Source organism: Centrocercus urophasianus, unplaced genomic scaffold (genome assembly GCF_019232065.1).
Source record: "Centrocercus urophasianus isolate 14NV4802_14NV808 unplaced genomic scaffold, USGS_Curo_1.0 seq_17, whole genome shotgun sequence".
Taxonomy (NCBI): domain Eukaryota; kingdom Metazoa; phylum Chordata; class Aves; order Galliformes; family Phasianidae; genus Centrocercus; species Centrocercus urophasianus.
The window spans coordinates 27,177,986-27,194,705 of NW_024884722.1; the positions used below are offsets into that span (position 1 = coordinate 27,177,986).

The 16,720-nt window shown below is 39.5% G+C and overlaps 1 protein-coding gene across 7 annotated transcripts in view; it reads left to right on the plus strand.

Annotated features, from left to right (window-relative positions):
* Positions 1 to 16,720, plus strand: part of ANK3 (ankyrin 3) — a 344,064-nt gene that overhangs the window by 214,805 nt on the left and 112,539 nt on the right. For all 7 annotated transcript variants that reach the window (XM_042817687.1, XM_042817684.1, XM_042817681.1 and 4 more), the window contains exons 8-9: positions 7,747 to 7,845; positions 15,000 to 15,098. In XM_042817687.1, coding sequence (XP_042673621.1) covers positions 7,747 to 7,845; positions 15,000 to 15,098 — 198 coding nt within the window. The remainder of the gene's footprint in view (positions 1 to 7,746; positions 7,846 to 14,999; positions 15,099 to 16,720) is intronic.

The window sequence follows — 16,720 nt, forward strand, 5'->3', positions numbered from 1 at the left end:
AGCAATGAAGGCAGGGGAAGATGTAAGTTTGATAATGGCTGCTGGTGTGTGGACAGGAGGTGAGCAGTAGTGCTGTACTGTAAATAAATGATGTCCCCAGTGATATGCGGTAGCAGCTGCTCTCCTCACCCCTGCCAGTGTACACTTGCCTGCCTCTCGGTTGTCAGACTCTCACTCCTTTGTTCCCTTCTTTCATTGCTCCTAAGAAAAATAGGCATAGGTTCAGGAGCTCTTACAGGTGTTGCTGTGCCTGCTGGCCAGTGTACCTGCAGAGCATAAAGGCTGGGAGGTTTGGAAGGGTGCCTCCTCTTGATTTGCAGTCTCCCAACACAGCAAGAGATTTAGTGACTTCCACTGAAGTGCATTTGCTTTTCTGAATCTATATGTTCTCTGACCTTACTACAGGAAAGGAACACGCAGGCAATGTGGTGCTACGTGGAAAGTGTCCTGCAGGATGGATGGAAATGACTTCAGTAAATCACCTTTGTTATGCCCTTAATTCCTACCTATTTCTAGGGAAGGCAACTCCCTTAGCCTCATAACCCCAGTCCAAGCCATTTCACTGATTTTGTGTTGGCCTTTGGCATTTTGTACCGAAGGAAAAATATTCTTTCTAAATCACTTGACTTCTTGGCCTTGAATTATCTGTAAACATGTTACAGTTTCTGGTATCTATAAGAAACTTCCATGTGTATGGCTGTGTTTCTCTTCATCATATCAATGTGTTTCCCTCTTGCTAAACTGTGAAATAATCACATACAGGCTAAAGAAGTGGATGAAGAGAAGAAAGGGTTAAGCAAGGATGTAGTCGGTCTCCTTGGCAAGTTTAATGTTTCAGTACAGTCATTAGCTGAGCTCTGAAGGATTACAAAAATGCCTAGCACCATTCTCTAATGAGCAAATATTGTTCATCAGCCTCTTCTAACTTCGAATAAAACTGTACCCAGTGTTACCCTGTGTTTTTGATAGTTTTAGTATCTACTTTCCATGTTCTAGAACTACCAATTTAATAATTAATATGGAGTGCCAAATACTCTCCTATTCCAGACTTTCCTTCTGGAAACCTGTTGTGGTGTACAGCGAGCAAATAAATGGGGAAAACTTCTGTGTTCCCATCTGAGCTGCTGCTTCTGGTGCTGAATGCTGTTGCAGGTGCTTCTTCACTCTTGCTTACCAGGAATCAGATCACCTTCAGCCTGAGGGCAGGTGAGGTGCTGGAGATAAAGGACAGGTCACAATGGGTTTCCATTCTCTACTGCCCCCTTCAAATTTGTTTTGAGCAAAAAGTGCTTTGCTCTTTGGTATCTAGGACTTGGAAAGGTGCATGCAGATACATGCTAAATGCGAGTTACAGCCACTGAATGGAATGAGAAACCATTTTTGTTAGCAACTCTGGTTAAATGTACATTATCCTGTGCAAGAAAACTCTTTTGCTATAAATCACATCTCTACAGAGTGCCTGCTCTTTTCCATTCAGGCTTTGGGCCACCTCAAGGGCAGCATGTAGGGAGGGCTGGGAATGAAGCTGTGTAGCCAGGTTGCCTTATGCTTAGGCAGCACAAGTTGGCGTTTCTCCATGCCTGCATGTGCAGATTAGGTAGGTGGGAAAGGTACAAGGTACTTTGAATAAACAGCTTTTTTTTTTTTTTTTTTTTTTTTTTAAATAAAAATTAGGGAAAAGGCATACTTGAGGGGTTCACAGAGTCATTAGATTATTATTCTTCTGACTTGAGTCATCTTGCAGTGGCAATAACTGTCTAGCCCAGGTAAGGAAATGCCTCTGAAGTTCTTACCTATCTCTGAGGGAGCACAGTGGTTAGAAAAGAAAAAAAAATCATTCTCTACAACTTTTCAGACTGAAAGAAACTACTGTGACTATCACATCTACTCCATATTTGAGCAAGCCAGAAGATTCAGGTAACAAGGGAATTCTCTACATGAAGGTGACCTCTGCCCAAATCTTTTTTTACCATAGCATAGGAGAGGCGGTCATTATGCCATACAACTGCATCCAGCCTTACAAACAGCCTTCCACGTTCAGGGCACTCCTTTTCTAGAGCAGATCTCAGTTGCACTAGCAGTGGACTTTGCCTGCAGAAAGTTTGCTTACTGGAAGGTTGAGAAAGGATTTAGTAATCTTGAGAGGGTGGTGTGAGGCCAGCATGCATTAATGATGACCCTGAGGCTGAGGAGCAGCACACCATTAGTCCATCAAAAAAAGCAGGCAGTATGTAAGTGACAGTAACATAAGAGAAGCACTTTTTTTTTTATTTCCCTAGTGGTAGCTTGTCATAATGGTTCCTTGCTATATTCTTCCCTCTTTTCTTTCAGGATTCATTTAAAGCATCTCAAGCCTGAAGAAAAATGAATATATGAGTATACAATAATTAATTTAGCATCATCTAAGATTTACTAAACAATAAACAGAGGAGGGAAAAAAAGCTAATTCTTTGCATTGTCGTAAGTTTTTCTGCAAAGATGGTATGTTTGCACCTGTAATATCTTTTATTTCTAAAAGTCTCATGTGAGCTTCAGTGATCAGTAACAGCTGCTAAACTAGAAAACTTTTATCTGCAGGACTTCTACTCAGTTATAGCTCCAGTTTTGAATTGCAGAAAATGATAGGAGAAAATACTGTCTGTTCTCATATAAAACGCATTGTTGTAGCTGCATGGTTGCCTGTAACCGTTAGCACAATCCTCCACTTTCTCCATGAACTGGTAATGTGGATAATATTCATGTGGTTATTGATCACAATTCTAGTACATGACAACCAATGTCATGCTTTTTTCTTAAGGGAACCCCTAAGGGTGGAGAAATTTTCTAGACTTTACCACTGAGCCGTCTGTCTGTTTCAGCCTGTTTTACTCATTCTTGGTCAGTTCTGAGTCAGCTCTCAGTGGGAACAGAGAAGGACAATTTTATTAAATTCCGATTCATCTGAACATTTTGGTAAGAAACTATGTTTTAAAAATAATTGAATAAATGTTGTGGTCTGCCCCTGACAATAGCTGCAGCATGGGAATACAGCTTGTCCTTCAGCCAAGCAACCAACCTGCTGCTTGGACTGTCGGCCCTTGCAGGATTGCAGAGGACCAGTCCCCTTTTCTGTCTTTGGCACAAGACATCGCTTGTTTGTATCGCTGCTATAGCATCAGTTCTCCAGAGGGATTTATTTCTACTTCTGCAGTGCACCCTCGTTACTTACCTCATAGCCCACTTAGTCTGTGTTTGAAACAATACGACATGAGTAGGACATGAATAGGAAACACTTATGTTTTGCTTGTTTGCTTTTGAAGATACTCTTCAAAGCCTAATATGGTACTACAAGTGCAAATATTTACTTTTCTTGTTTATTATTAGTATCCTTATGCTTGTAAACTCAGGCTGTTTGATGGAAGAAAATTGCAATCCCAGAGCATATCATACCTCTGTCTATTTTTAGTTTACTGCATTTTTTTTTTCTAAATTCCTAGATATTCCTGTTGCCAATTTGTAGCACTAAGAGATAACATGGACTGCTGTGGTGAGCTGTGATGGGTGGTTGCTTGTGTCACTGGGAACTTGGTGGTTTCATTTCAGATGGGAAATGGAGGTGGCTTTTTGCTCAGAATAGGATAGCTTGAATTTTTTTAAATTTTCTTATGAAACTGTAGATAGATGCAGCTGAAAGAGCTTAGTGTCTCCTCTCATCAGCAGCAAGCAGAAGCTGCCGAAGAAGAAAAACAGATCTCTTTTCATCCATCCTATTTATACCTGCAAAGGAAGGCACAGGGCCTGTGTGAGAGCATAGCCGCAAACAGTGCATGGAGGTACAGGCAAAATAGCTGAGCACGATGTTGTGAGCTTTAAAAAGAAAAACGCGTGCATGTAATCCATCACACTTCAATTTGTATGTGCTTTCAGAATACTTTGAATCATGTAGTCCGTGACATCTGCCAAAGGGGAGAGGAAAGACCATGTGCTATTTAATAATGCTATGACCATTTATTGTAAAGTTCTAGGTTGTTATTCTCATAAGTTATATTTTATATTTCTTTCACAGTCTTTTTTTTTAACTCTATAATTGGATGGTAGGGGATCTCACTGGTGAGGGATTTTCATGACACATTATCCAATGTTTGATATTTCAGCAGGGAGAGCAAGGAAAGGAGTGCTCTGATAGACTTCTAGATCTGAACTGCATCTTTTTATGGCAACTTCTTGAAGGGATTTCATCTTTTTTACTGCAGGAAAACATCTTCAAAAGTTTCCTGATTTACTATTCTTCCTTAAGAACAAAGGGAGAAATTTATAGAAGATCAAACAGATAAAAATAGACTGAAAAGACAGCAGATGCTGTTGATTTACTGAAGAATTCAGAACCTTACATTTGGTGACTATATTATTTGCTGATACCACAGTTTTGGTGTTAATAATCTATACCCAGGCCGTGCATATTATGAAGCCTTTTTGTTTTATCTCTGTTTTCTTGTGACAAGAACAAACAACTGGGGTTTGAATTGCTTGCTTTCCTTTTTGTATCATCAGAAACATTAATGATGTTGATATCTGAGGTTTGTTCTCGTGTCAGTTGATATGCTCAGTTGTCATAGATGTGTGCTGAGATGGGATGGGGCAATGTATGTGGTGCATCCAGCAGTGATTCCCTAAGCCTCAGCTAAGCCCAGTAGTGACCAAAGACAAGTTGCTTGCCCTAAAATTCAGTGGGCAGTTGTACAGATTTTCACATAATGTTTCCCTTCATCTGTGCAGGGCTCAGGACTCTTGGCAACCCGAATTATTACTTCATATCATTTGCTACCTGTGAAAGCTCAAATTAGCTAAATGCCGAAGTTAAATTCTGAATGGAAAACTGGCCCATCTTGATTTTCTTTACATTGATATTCTCATAATATTTTTCACAGCTGATAAGGCTGAGCAGGGCCAAATAAGCTTCTTCTCCTTTATCTCTTAATTCCTTTCATGAACTGCTTGAGTAGGTTAATAGAGTGTGGAAAAAAAAAAACCCTAGAGAGTGAGCAGATACTGCTTCTGCAACTCACTTTTTCCAGCAAAAAGGAATTGAGTTTGTTCATAAGAACAGATATTTCACTGGGTGTACAGTGTTCCATTTCCTTTATTCCTGTTCAAATCATTATTTCCCAATAGCTGTGTGTTTTTTGCTTTTCCTAACAATCTGTGACTAAAATGAATATATCCTTTATGTACCTGTCTCTTTCTAATGTGAATGCAGTTAATGCAGTATAAACCAAATATAACTCAGGATTTCAAGGTATTAGAGACTTTTAATGCATATGCCTTTTGTAAAGACAGTCTATCAAATGGAGGGAAGGAGGCTTGCTGGCTTCAGCTTGTACAAGTGAGCTTGGTGCTTATTAGGTGCTGGAGAATTTCACCATGTTCCCAGCCAGGGTGCTTGACAGTGTCAAGAAGCCAGGGTGCCAGAAGCCGAGACCAACTGTGGAAGTCATGATTGTATTTGTACTAACCTGAAATGTGAAGGAAATGAACAGGACTCCTTTCTGACTATAACAATAAGTATTATTTTTCCCCTCTGTTGCAGACCAACAGTGTAACCTAACCCTCAGCTTCTGAGGGGAAGTCTTCTCTTTTGCAGTTGAGGTGCTTGTCTGCCAGTGCTCATCCATTCAATCTAGAATCAACTGTCTTTCATTTAAGGCAATAGACAATCTAAAAGATTGGGCTGGTGAAGAATTAGATCCAATGAGCATGTTCTTGTCTGGTTATTTTCCCCTGTGCCACACGAATTTGATTTAGTTTGGTGTCAAATGAGAACCACATATTTAATCTGTGTTACTCCTGCCTTTTGTAATGCCTTCATCTTCCTCTTCTATTTCTTTGGTGATGCTTAGAAAAGACATTTCTTCTACTCTCTACTTAATGTAGGAAATTATTTGTAGAAATTATTTTGCGATGTTAACAGGGCACTGAAGTCTATTAGGCTGAGTTAGTCTCTTTGTCCATCAACCCCAAGCAAGCAGAGCAAGCAGAAAAAACTGGTCCTCACTGGTCCTAAATTACCTGCAGTACCTCCTTACTTGAAGATATGAGAGTTATTTCATCTACTGTTCTTTATTGAGAAAGTGCAATTTGTCATCTTCTCCCTCTGACCTTGGTAACATCTTTCCTCCTGGGAAGAAGGGAAAAGTATAAAGTATCTCAACATAATTGTCGTCTTTTTTTCTGCCCTCTTTGTAGCTGATACACTAATATGTTGACCCCATATTATATCTGAATTTAACTCCCAGCCAGATAGAATCACTCATTTTTTCAAAACCAACTCACACATTGCATGTTATGCAGTCTCAGATTTACATCCCTGAGAAGGTTAGGCATACCATACTTCTTGTTTAATGTGTTAATTGTCTCTACATTTTATTTCACTTTTTAAATAAATTGGGAACTACTCTGACAAAGTAGCTGTGATGCTCTAATGATTTGTACTGGAGAAAGCAGCTCTGTCATTTCCTCTTGCTAAAGCGTATTTTACCTCTGCGGTAGTATTAATTCATACTGTCTAGTAGCTGTGGGTTAGCTTCGTAGGGAAATTGCAAGTAAATAAAAATAGAGCATATTGGGTTAGGTACTGAGCATCATTATTAAGCTGTGAGTCAACTTGTCACATCTGTGAGATTTTTTTTCTGGTACTGGCTTTCTCTCATTCCACTCACCTGCAGTTTTGAGGAAGTGCTGTTTAACGCTCCGTTGGCCAGGTAAGACATTTGTACAGCTCTCCAACTAGTCAAGGTAATGGGTGCCTTTCCAATTCAGTCAGCCAGAGGACACATGCTCACTAAAATTCACTGCTTTCTGCTCAGTCAGGGGGAAGCCAGCTTTACACAGCCAGCTGTTTGGGCTGCTCCTGAACGCACAGAAAAGTGTTCTTTAAAATTGTTTGCCTCCATACTGTAGCTGCATGCTCTATTTATGTTCTTTTATCTCCACTTAGCTCCATATGATCAAATATATCCAGGATGCATCTTTCATACACCAACAGATAAAGGATTCATCAGAGCATAAAGAAATGTCCTAGCTACATCTTGTTAAAAAGCATGTTTGTGCGTGCACGCATCTGTTATGTAACTGCCCTCAATGTGCAGCTCAGCTACACTCTGCTATCTTGTGGGGCATCACTGGAGAAGCACACATGAGCCTACTGGAAGGGGAAGTATTTGGTCAGGTAGATGAAATGAGTGATGGAACCGTGATACGAAGCTGCTTAAAAGTCAGAGTTTGCTGATAGAAATAAATGACATGGGCATCTTGTTGTTTATGAATGAGACCTCCAAATGAAATGCTGTTTGTTTTTTTTTTTTTTAAATCTTCATAGCTCCTAACTGACAAATGAAGTTTTGATGTATTCGTTCCTTTTGTTATATGTTCAGAAACAGGCACAGATGGAGAAAATTGCTAGGGTTTAAAAAGTAAGACTGATGATGTTTGGGTCTTGTACAAAAACTGACAAATGGGGCACAATCATGATGTCTTGTTATAATTCCAAGCACGACTTAAGCATTTCTCTTTATAATGTGAAAATAATGGCCTAACATCACCTTTCAAATGTGGAGAAACTCAGCTTTCACTTCCTTTAATATTGCCAGATAAATAAAGTCATGTTATCCCTCAGCAAAGCTGACATAATTCATTCTGTGAGCAAACTAATTGTAGAGTTCCTGAAAGACATGTAAATTTATTTTCATGTTTTGTTTTCTTCTTCCACAGAATGATATCACACCATTACATGTTGCATCGAAGAGGGGAAATGCAAATATGGTCAAACTCCTACTTGATCGAGGAGCTAAAATTGATGCCAAAACAAGGGTAAGCTTCAGTGTGAATACTGCAAGTGACTGTATGGAGTTCTTGCTTTTGACCTGAAAGCTGCTGTACAAACTAAATCATTCGTCTTTCTGGCAGGCTACCATAACTGTACTGCATTTCTTCCTTATAAAATGATTGCAGTAGGATGCTAACGATTTACGTCTCTTAAAACAATGTGAAACACCTGAATGGCAAAGTTCAGAACAAACTATTTTCTGTGTCCTTAGAGAACTAAGTTAAATGATGTTTTGAATTAGCTGGGGTAGAAATGGCTACACAGGAAAATACTGAAACGTGAGAATTCAATTCAGATCTTTCAGAACCTGAATATTAAAAGAATAACCTTTAGCTGCAGTATGTTTGCCTTTCTTCATCCACAGGGCTATGTTACAGAGTGTAGCACTGGTGGTGAATCTCACCACCTCTTGCAGAGCTGTGTGACAGTTCAGCTTCTGCCTGACTTGGTGCTTAACTACTGGCTTGGATTTAGGAGTAAATGTGCCAGGTGTAGTGATGGTTTTCATCCAGATGGTGCCTGACTTGAGTTGTTGAGTGTCCTTAGAAGGTCAGTGCAGACACTTACATCTAATTGTTGTAGTTAAAACCCAATCAAACCAGTTTAGGACTGTTTTATTTACTTACGCAGTGGTCAAAAGAAATGTTCAGAAGTTGTGAAGTAAACCTTAGAACTAGGACTGCGGGCTGTCACAGCAGTCTTTGCAACATGCTCCTGTACATGTGGGGCAGTCTTCGTGGTGTTGTGACTGTACCTTTGGAACAATTGTAGTTTCCTTGAAATGTTAGCTTGACGTGTATCTGTCTTTCATTTTTAGTTTTTCTGTATAATTTTCACCAGAAAAAAAAAATCTTGAACAGATCAAGAATATAAACTAAGAATATCTTTTATGCACTTACTGCTGTATGCACAGATTTCCGTTTGGTTTTCTAGGCTTTCAGCAGTGTCTGAGATTTCCTGCAGTCTTTGTTGAGAGACGTTCTTATTTTTTATTTTTGTGACAAATTCAAAAACTGGGTCAGCTCCTTTTTCTCTTCACTCTATTCACACTTTTTTTTCCAGTTGTTTTTCTGCTTTACCTTTAGAAGCAATTCATGATTTCTTTGTAAGATGCATCTATTTTTTTGTAATTGGGGGGTATGGAAGGGATAACTTGTACGCAGTGGGTGGTTCTTGCTCTTGACGTTAGCGAGAAACACTGTCTCAAGAGGGTTTAAAGAACAGCCTGCATAAAATCTTTGGTCCTATGCACAGTGTGCACTAGCTTGTATGGAATTGAGTCTTAACAGACTGCCATACAGATCCATTCTCTTGTCAGGATGTGGTACCCCACATCTATAACAACTGTTATTTTCTTTTCTTGTTACTTCCCTTTGCTTTCTACCTTTGTATATCAAAATGACAGCATAGCTAGCACTTGATCACAGAATTTGCCTTTTTTTTCCTCTGCTGCTGGCTCTGTGTCTCACCCTTGATTTTTCTGCTGTGATAGTTCCTTAGAAGCACTTTTCTCCCTCAGGGTGGTATTGGCTCCTGGGTTTGCCTTGTGTGGGGGATGTGACATGATATTCTTTCTGAGTAACCTCCTCTTCTCTTGCTCTCTCTCTTGCCCTCCATTGTTTAAAAAAGCAGTCAGACTGGAGGCATGTTTCAAACACTTTTAACGTCAGCCATTCCATGATTCTGATTTCTTTCTTCTGGATTGAAATACCAGTCTCCTACCTGCCACACTGGGTGCTGCTGGGATTAGAGGGCAAGGGTGCATATCCTGTGTAGGGGGAGCCCATTTTGATGATGTGACAGATGTGCATTTGGGAACACGGGAAGGAATTCTTTGTTTCCTCTCTACAAGCATTTATTTGGCTATTGCAGCCAGAAAGTTGGGGACCACTATTTTAAATAGTTGAAGTCTGACTTGTTCTTTTCCCGTAGTTACAAAAACATGATCTGTTACATTTTCTGTGTCACAGACCCCAGGGTCAGACATTAGGATAATTTATGTAACTAAAAATATGGGCTGTGATGGAAACAGGATCTAGGAAGAGGACGGAAGCATTAACACCTCTGTAGTCTGGCAGAGCTTCACAGTGAGGGAAGAGTGCAGTTCTGGAAGATCTTGTGGCTTGGTGGTTTTTGTTGTTATTTTGTTCTGTTTTTGTTCCTTTCCTTTTCTGGTTTCACCTAGAGAATTCTCCAAATACTTCTCCCATATATCAAAAGGGATTTGTGTAACTTCTCCTACTTGTGCCATATGTATGTTGCACTTCTCTGGCATCGCCAGAGGCATCATTTTCTGCTAGTTAGTGATAACTTGGAAGCTTTCCTCCCAGCAGCACCGACACATCCTGGCAAGGGTTTACCAGCCCCTGGTCTAGGCAGTAAGGGGTTCTACCAGGGAGATCTGAAAAGGGAAGAGAATCATTGGAATAGATCAGAAAGGATTTACAAGTCAGTAGGAGAAGCAGGAGAAGGCTGAGAGCAACGCAATACTAGAGTAGAAAATAACTCTATTTCAGCAGAGACTGCATGACTTGTTCAATAATTATGATTAATTGCTGTGAGCCATTATACTACATGTTCCTATTAAAGTTCTCTTGCTGTTCCTACCTGACCCAGTGTTTTTTTTCCCAAGGCAGAATAATTGAGGTGTGTCAGTTTTGCAGACATTTCACTTTTTTTCTTGAGTGCTCTCCTTTTTTTTTAATGTCTCAGGCTGAGAATGGTCTTACGAAAATACAGGATGACAAAAGCTGCAGTCATATCCCTTTATAGCAGTATGACCACTACTATGCATACTGAAAGGCAACAAGCTGCCAAGGCTGTATTTTCTAACTGTCAAATCACGTCCATCAGCGGGATGCTCAGTTTGAGCCCAGCCTCCAAGTGCTCTGCGAGAGGCAGGGGCAGGTGCTGGCAGAGCATGCAACTTTACACAGGAATGGGATTTGCACATAAAAAATAAGTGAGGCTTCTCTTTTATAAGTTTACACATGTTTATAAAGCTTTATAAATGTAGGTGTGACCTCTTCTTTAAGTGAAGCAGAGTTCTGTAGCTTTTTTGTTTTGTTTTGTTTTGCTTTGATTAAAATCATTTTTTTCTTGGATACTATTTAATGCAAATGTTGATTATGGAGCACAAAAGGCCTCCTTAAAGGTGAACTACAACGTTACTGTACCCATATGAAAGGACAAGGTACCTGAAAAGAGCTTGTTTCCCTTGCTCAGAGGCAGGAATTCCCAGCCCTTTTGCTTCTCCTTATCAGATCTGTAACTGACCTTTACAGGAGTTTGCAGAAGATACCATCCTGTGATGCTGAAAAAATGCCAACAAGGCTGGGATCTTAAATGGGACAAATTTAGCTATTCAGCTGTCATTTTGTGATGTACCCACAGTCCATTCTCTGGAATTGGTAGTGGAAATGTTCTCCATGTAGAGTTGGCTTTTATTTTTCACAGACATACCCATTTTGTAGATAAATTCACATAAAGTCTTTCTTGAGCATTAAATTAAGTTGGGGTAATGAATTGTTTTCCTTAGTCATTTCTCTGAGCACTCATGTTTTCTGCTGGCAGATGGTCCTGGAGACTGCAGTTCTGAGGTACTGCACAAAAGGTTAACGTGAAGGACTAAGTCCTTATCCTGTTAAAATTATTGTAGAAGACATCCATGGCCTCAAGGTTTCACTGTATTCATTAGGAATAGGATTTGATGAGCACCACAAACATTGTTGCTCACTTTTGAACTGCAGTTAAGAGTTCAGATAATGTATGAGCATATGAGGTTATTTCAAAAAATGATCTTGCATTCATTTTGTGACTCAGCCATCTTTTTTTCTTTAGTTCACACTTACTTTCTCCTGTTTATTTTTATCAGTTGCTTCTCTCCCAGCTGTCCTTTTTATGTGTGTGTGTGTGTGTGTGTGTGTGTGTGTGTGTAATGTCTAGCAGCTGGCACTTGGGGTTTTGTACTTAATTCTTTAGTGTACTCCTCAGTAACTAGCCATGCAAAGCCCTAACCGTGCCCTGTTTTTGTCTGCCCTTGGCAGCTTTTTTTAACTCTGGTCTTTAACTAACTTTCAAGCAAAGACCTGTTAATGCCTGATGTAACATGTTTACTGAATGTTGCCCTAATTATTTTTTCTCTATCTTCCAGAAAAACTTTAAAAATAGTGTAATTAGGCTGATCAAATTAGCTTGATTTTCTTTGGCTGCCTAATACTGCATTATGCCAAAGTGAATTTGTCTGAAGCAGGCACTGAGCACAATTTAGCTTGGATTAACAGTAAGTCTGTAATCTTCATTTTACTGATTTTATAGCTAAACAACAGGCTAGCACTCATATCTGTATGAGAACATGTGGGATATTCTCTTTTTAAGATGCATCAGATCATACATAAGCTGCTCCAGAAAAGCCTCCTGCTTTAAGATTAAAAATAATGAGAAGAATAGCACTGACTTGGCAGCATATTTTGCATGTGTAAGCAGAGCAAAGCTCATTTCTTACCCTGCTGCACTGGTGACTCTTTGTAGTAGCATTGATGAAGAGTTTGTGTGATTTTAGGGTGTGTAGAGGCCATGCTGGGCAGAAGCACCTGCTAAGAAGTTCACCATGCTGGAATAGGGATGATAAATCCTAGAGACAGCAGTAATTTGTGCAGTGCTTATGTGAAGGAAGCCTGTATCTGAACAGAATCCCTCCTATTTTCCTCCTGGCTTCTGCTGGAGATGCTATTGGGCTCTCTGGAGGAATAGATAATACAAATGATATGATTTGTTATGTCAGTATATACTTAGACTGTCTTTAATCTGCAGATTATTGTCATAATCGTTTGTAATGTTTTTTTCAGAGCCATTGCAGACTATCATATTAAGGAAAGATAGCTTCTTAACTCATGCGGTGCATTTTATGCTTTGTGTAGTGGAGTCTGTATCACCATGAGTAAGCAACTAGAAAATCTCCTGACAAAATCAGTAGTCTTGCTGACTTCAGAGTAGTGTCTTCTAATCTCAGATTTTTTGTAAATATATATGTAAATGTTGTGTGTTGTACATCATTCTGTGACCTGTTTCAGATCGACTCTGAATTTCTTTACTTCTTCTTAGGGCCATATAGCAATTTACTATTCTGGGTGAATAGTTGGTTCATTTTCGAGTACCAAAAACCCCTTGCAGCTGAGTGAGCTGTCTCAAAGCATATTTGCCTTTTCTCATGGGAGCCCTGACATTCTCATAAGAACAGCTTCAGATACGGTGTCCCAACAAGAACCTACATTGCATTGCAGTGTTGTGTCATGCCGTGTGATATATCTGCTGTTGGGACTGCTGTATGATTGGCCAGGTGTGACTGACTGCCTGCCACCTCCTGTGCTGCCGGAGCCTTGTCAGCTGCAGGAAGCAGCTGTGGGCCCAGCACAACCACACTGTTGTGGCTCTGTGCTCTGGGGAGCACTGGTGTAATTCGGGATGCTCTATTCAGCTTACGGAGGTGAGCAAATGCATCTTATTCTGTGTGATCTTGGTATAATCTGAGAAGTGAGCTGAAGAGTGTTTGTCTTGCATGAATAAATAGCTCCTGAATTGCATTCAAGTTAAGTCTTATCCAAAAGTCTTTCCTTTAGCTGCATCAGAATTGTATGTCTTAAGTAATAGAAAGTGTACAGTTAGAGCCACATTAGGTTTAAACGAGAACAGCAGAAAAATTAAATCAGAAGAATTTCTGCTGCTGAATTTCAAAAGCTTCTTAGGAGAGAGCAAAAAGTAGAAGCAGGAGAAGGGCATAAGACTCTCAAAATCAGTACCTCCATCCCTCCAGCTGCCTTCTATACTTCATTAGCCTTAAACTAATAACGGAACATTATTATATATATGGGGAAAATACATAGAATAAGGTAATTTAGGAGAATCTTCTATCATACAGAGTGTGTGTAAATTGACAAGCACAGGATACGTGATAAGAAATTAGATAATCCTTTATATAAAAATGTTGTAATATACTTTAGGCGATATGAAGTATTTTTAAGAGTGGTGAAAGACACTGGAGAGGGGCCCCTTCCTTTATGATCTGCGCTTGAAAAATTAGAAAATGCTTACCTTGCTTCCTTGTTAGTTATAAGGGCTTCTCCTTTGACATATTTGGTGAAAATTCAATGTAGTTGTTGTATAACAATAATCTTCTGCAAATTTGGCTTGCTTGTAACAAGTGAAAGATTTGCTTTTACTAATTCGAAAAACATACATTTTTCTTCCTAATTTTTCTCAAAGCCGTGGCATTACTATTTGCAATAACCATTATGACATATGGTATTGAAAAACTCCATGTGACTTTACTCACAGTTACTCGAGGCATGTGTGCTGTGTTTCATCATAGCACCCATTATGGAAAACAGAGTACTTGAACATTTTAAACAGGATACAAGTCAAGGAACAATCAAATTAACTTGGAATAATTCTGATGTTAAAAAAGTGTCTTTGTCTTAATTGAGGAACGTATTTCTAGCATGGTGAAAACTATTAGTAAGAAAACTATTTTGAAAGAAGTACTGAGAATAGGCTGTGACCCTGGACCAGACATTCAGCTGGAAGTTGCACAGTTATGGTTTACGCTACAAGAAACAAGAATTAATCCAGCATACTTTTACCACCCAGGGTTAAGATGGTTTTCTCATCTGCTGTACACCTGTCAAAATCAATGTAATAAAATCAAACTCAATAAGAAAGATTTTTTTTTTTAAATATAAGTAATATCCATTCGCTTTGATGCATACTGACTGACCCAGTTTTCTTGAAGACGTGCAGTCAAGAAGTGCCTGATGTACAATCTTTCTTAATGCCTGTAAAGTAGAAGAGCCCATTGCACCAATTTGATACAACTATTTACATATTTAGAAAATGGAGCCAAAATGTACTCTGTACATTTAAATAAATGGATTCAACTCTTCAGATGCGCAGGATCAGCACCCAGCAGAAAATAGTTTCTTAAGACATTGCAGTTTTTTAATAAAAGTGCAAAAAAAACCCCCAAAAAACAAAAAAAAACAAAAAACAAACAAACAAAAAACAACAAACAAACAAAAAAAAAGAAAACCACCAAACTTTACTGTGTCTGAGTGTAATAGATAATATTGCTTGTGTCCCCCAGGATGGGTTGACCCCCCTCCACTGTGGAGCAAGAAGCGGCCATGAACAAGTTGTAGAAATGCTGCTGGATCGTGGTGCTCCTATTCTTTCCAAAACAAAGGTAACTGATACTGTTCTATTTTCTGCAGGGATAGTCCTTGTACTTTTTTGAAGCTGTAATTCTGCATGATACTGTATTTAAGAGCTTGATAATAACTTCCCTGTTTCATAGCTATTTAAAGAACCTGTGTGGGAGCTCTCCAAAGTGGATGCCATATGTAGCACACGTCTGCATATCTAAAATATGTTAAATCAAGATGCACAAGAAAAGGTTTTTCTGCCGACCGACAAGGCATTTATGGTAATTAATCCCAACACTTAGAATAACAGTAGCTAGAAAATGTCTGTATCCTGGAATAAATACATGGTGATTACAGTATATTTTCAGCTTGCACTGAATTACTCTCAGGCTCTAGCCTGAGATAACGGATATAAATAGAGTAACATCTTTTTGCAGGTAACAGCTTATATTTCACTGGGAACTGGAGTGATTACCAGTTTTTTCACTCTGTTTCTCTCTGCAGTTTGTCACACAGTTCTTCATGGGAATTTCACATCACCTGCACTAAAATGTGTGCAGATTGCTCTAGATTCATGGGTTAGCATTAAAGCACAAGATCTCTTCTTCTGGTGATCTGTGCTGCAGCTATTGCTGGTTTTAAATCTCAATGCAGTAGTCTTGTTTGTAGCACAATACATTCCATGACTTTACCCTCCAAAGACTGACAGTTGAATTGTGCAGTTTTTTGATGTTCTTTCCCAAGATATGTTCCTCCACTTTTTGGCTCTCAAGTCTGTAAGCAACATGTCATGTTTCCTTCTGTTATTTCTCCTCTCTTCTGTCATTCTGCCCTATTCTTTCTCAGTGTCCTTCTATATTCTGCTTTTCTCCTCCCTCTTCTTTTTTTTTTTTTTTTTTTTTCCTTTTTTTTTCTCCTTCTCTGGACTATATTTAGCTTTCTGTTTGGAGAGGCTGTGACACCAGCTTGGTTCTGCTCAGTGAGTCACTGGCAACTGCTGTCATGGTTAATCTGACAGACAGGATCCACCCGTCCTCTGCATGCTGAGTTTCCATTGGGCTCCAGGAACCCAGACTTAGAATCTCCTCAAGCAGAAGGAGGAGCAAATTGCTTTCCAGGGCATATCCCCTTGTTTCAGCCACACTGAGTCTAGAGCTTGTACTCCAGGCAGTCAGAATTTTCCACGCTCGCTGGTAGCTCAGTTAATTGACGGAGGAAGCATAAAGCCCATTTCCTTGGTTTTCGCTGTCTTAAATAAAACCTACTCTTATGGAACTATGTTTCTTTGCCAAACGGATTTTGCATGCCAGGAGTTATCCTGAAGCTTAACCTGCCGTGTGGGGTCTGTGGGCTTTGAATTTGTTCTTCCTCTGAGGAGATTCACACTGTGTGGCCCATAGTTCATTAGCTGAAATCAGACAGGTGAGAAGATAGGTTGGTTGGTGGGTTTGAAATAGCACAGTGCTGGAAGACGCGCTTTGGACATTGAACTGCAGAAGCTTGTTTGGACACCTGCAGCAAAATGAGAGCTCCTCACTGGAGAAGGGAAAACTATATTACATATTAAAAATGAGCAGAAGAAAGTGCGGAGCTTCCTGAACTGTTCTCTGATGTGTAAATTCTGCTGTTTTCAGAAAGTGATCTAAGAAGTTTCTACCTCTGA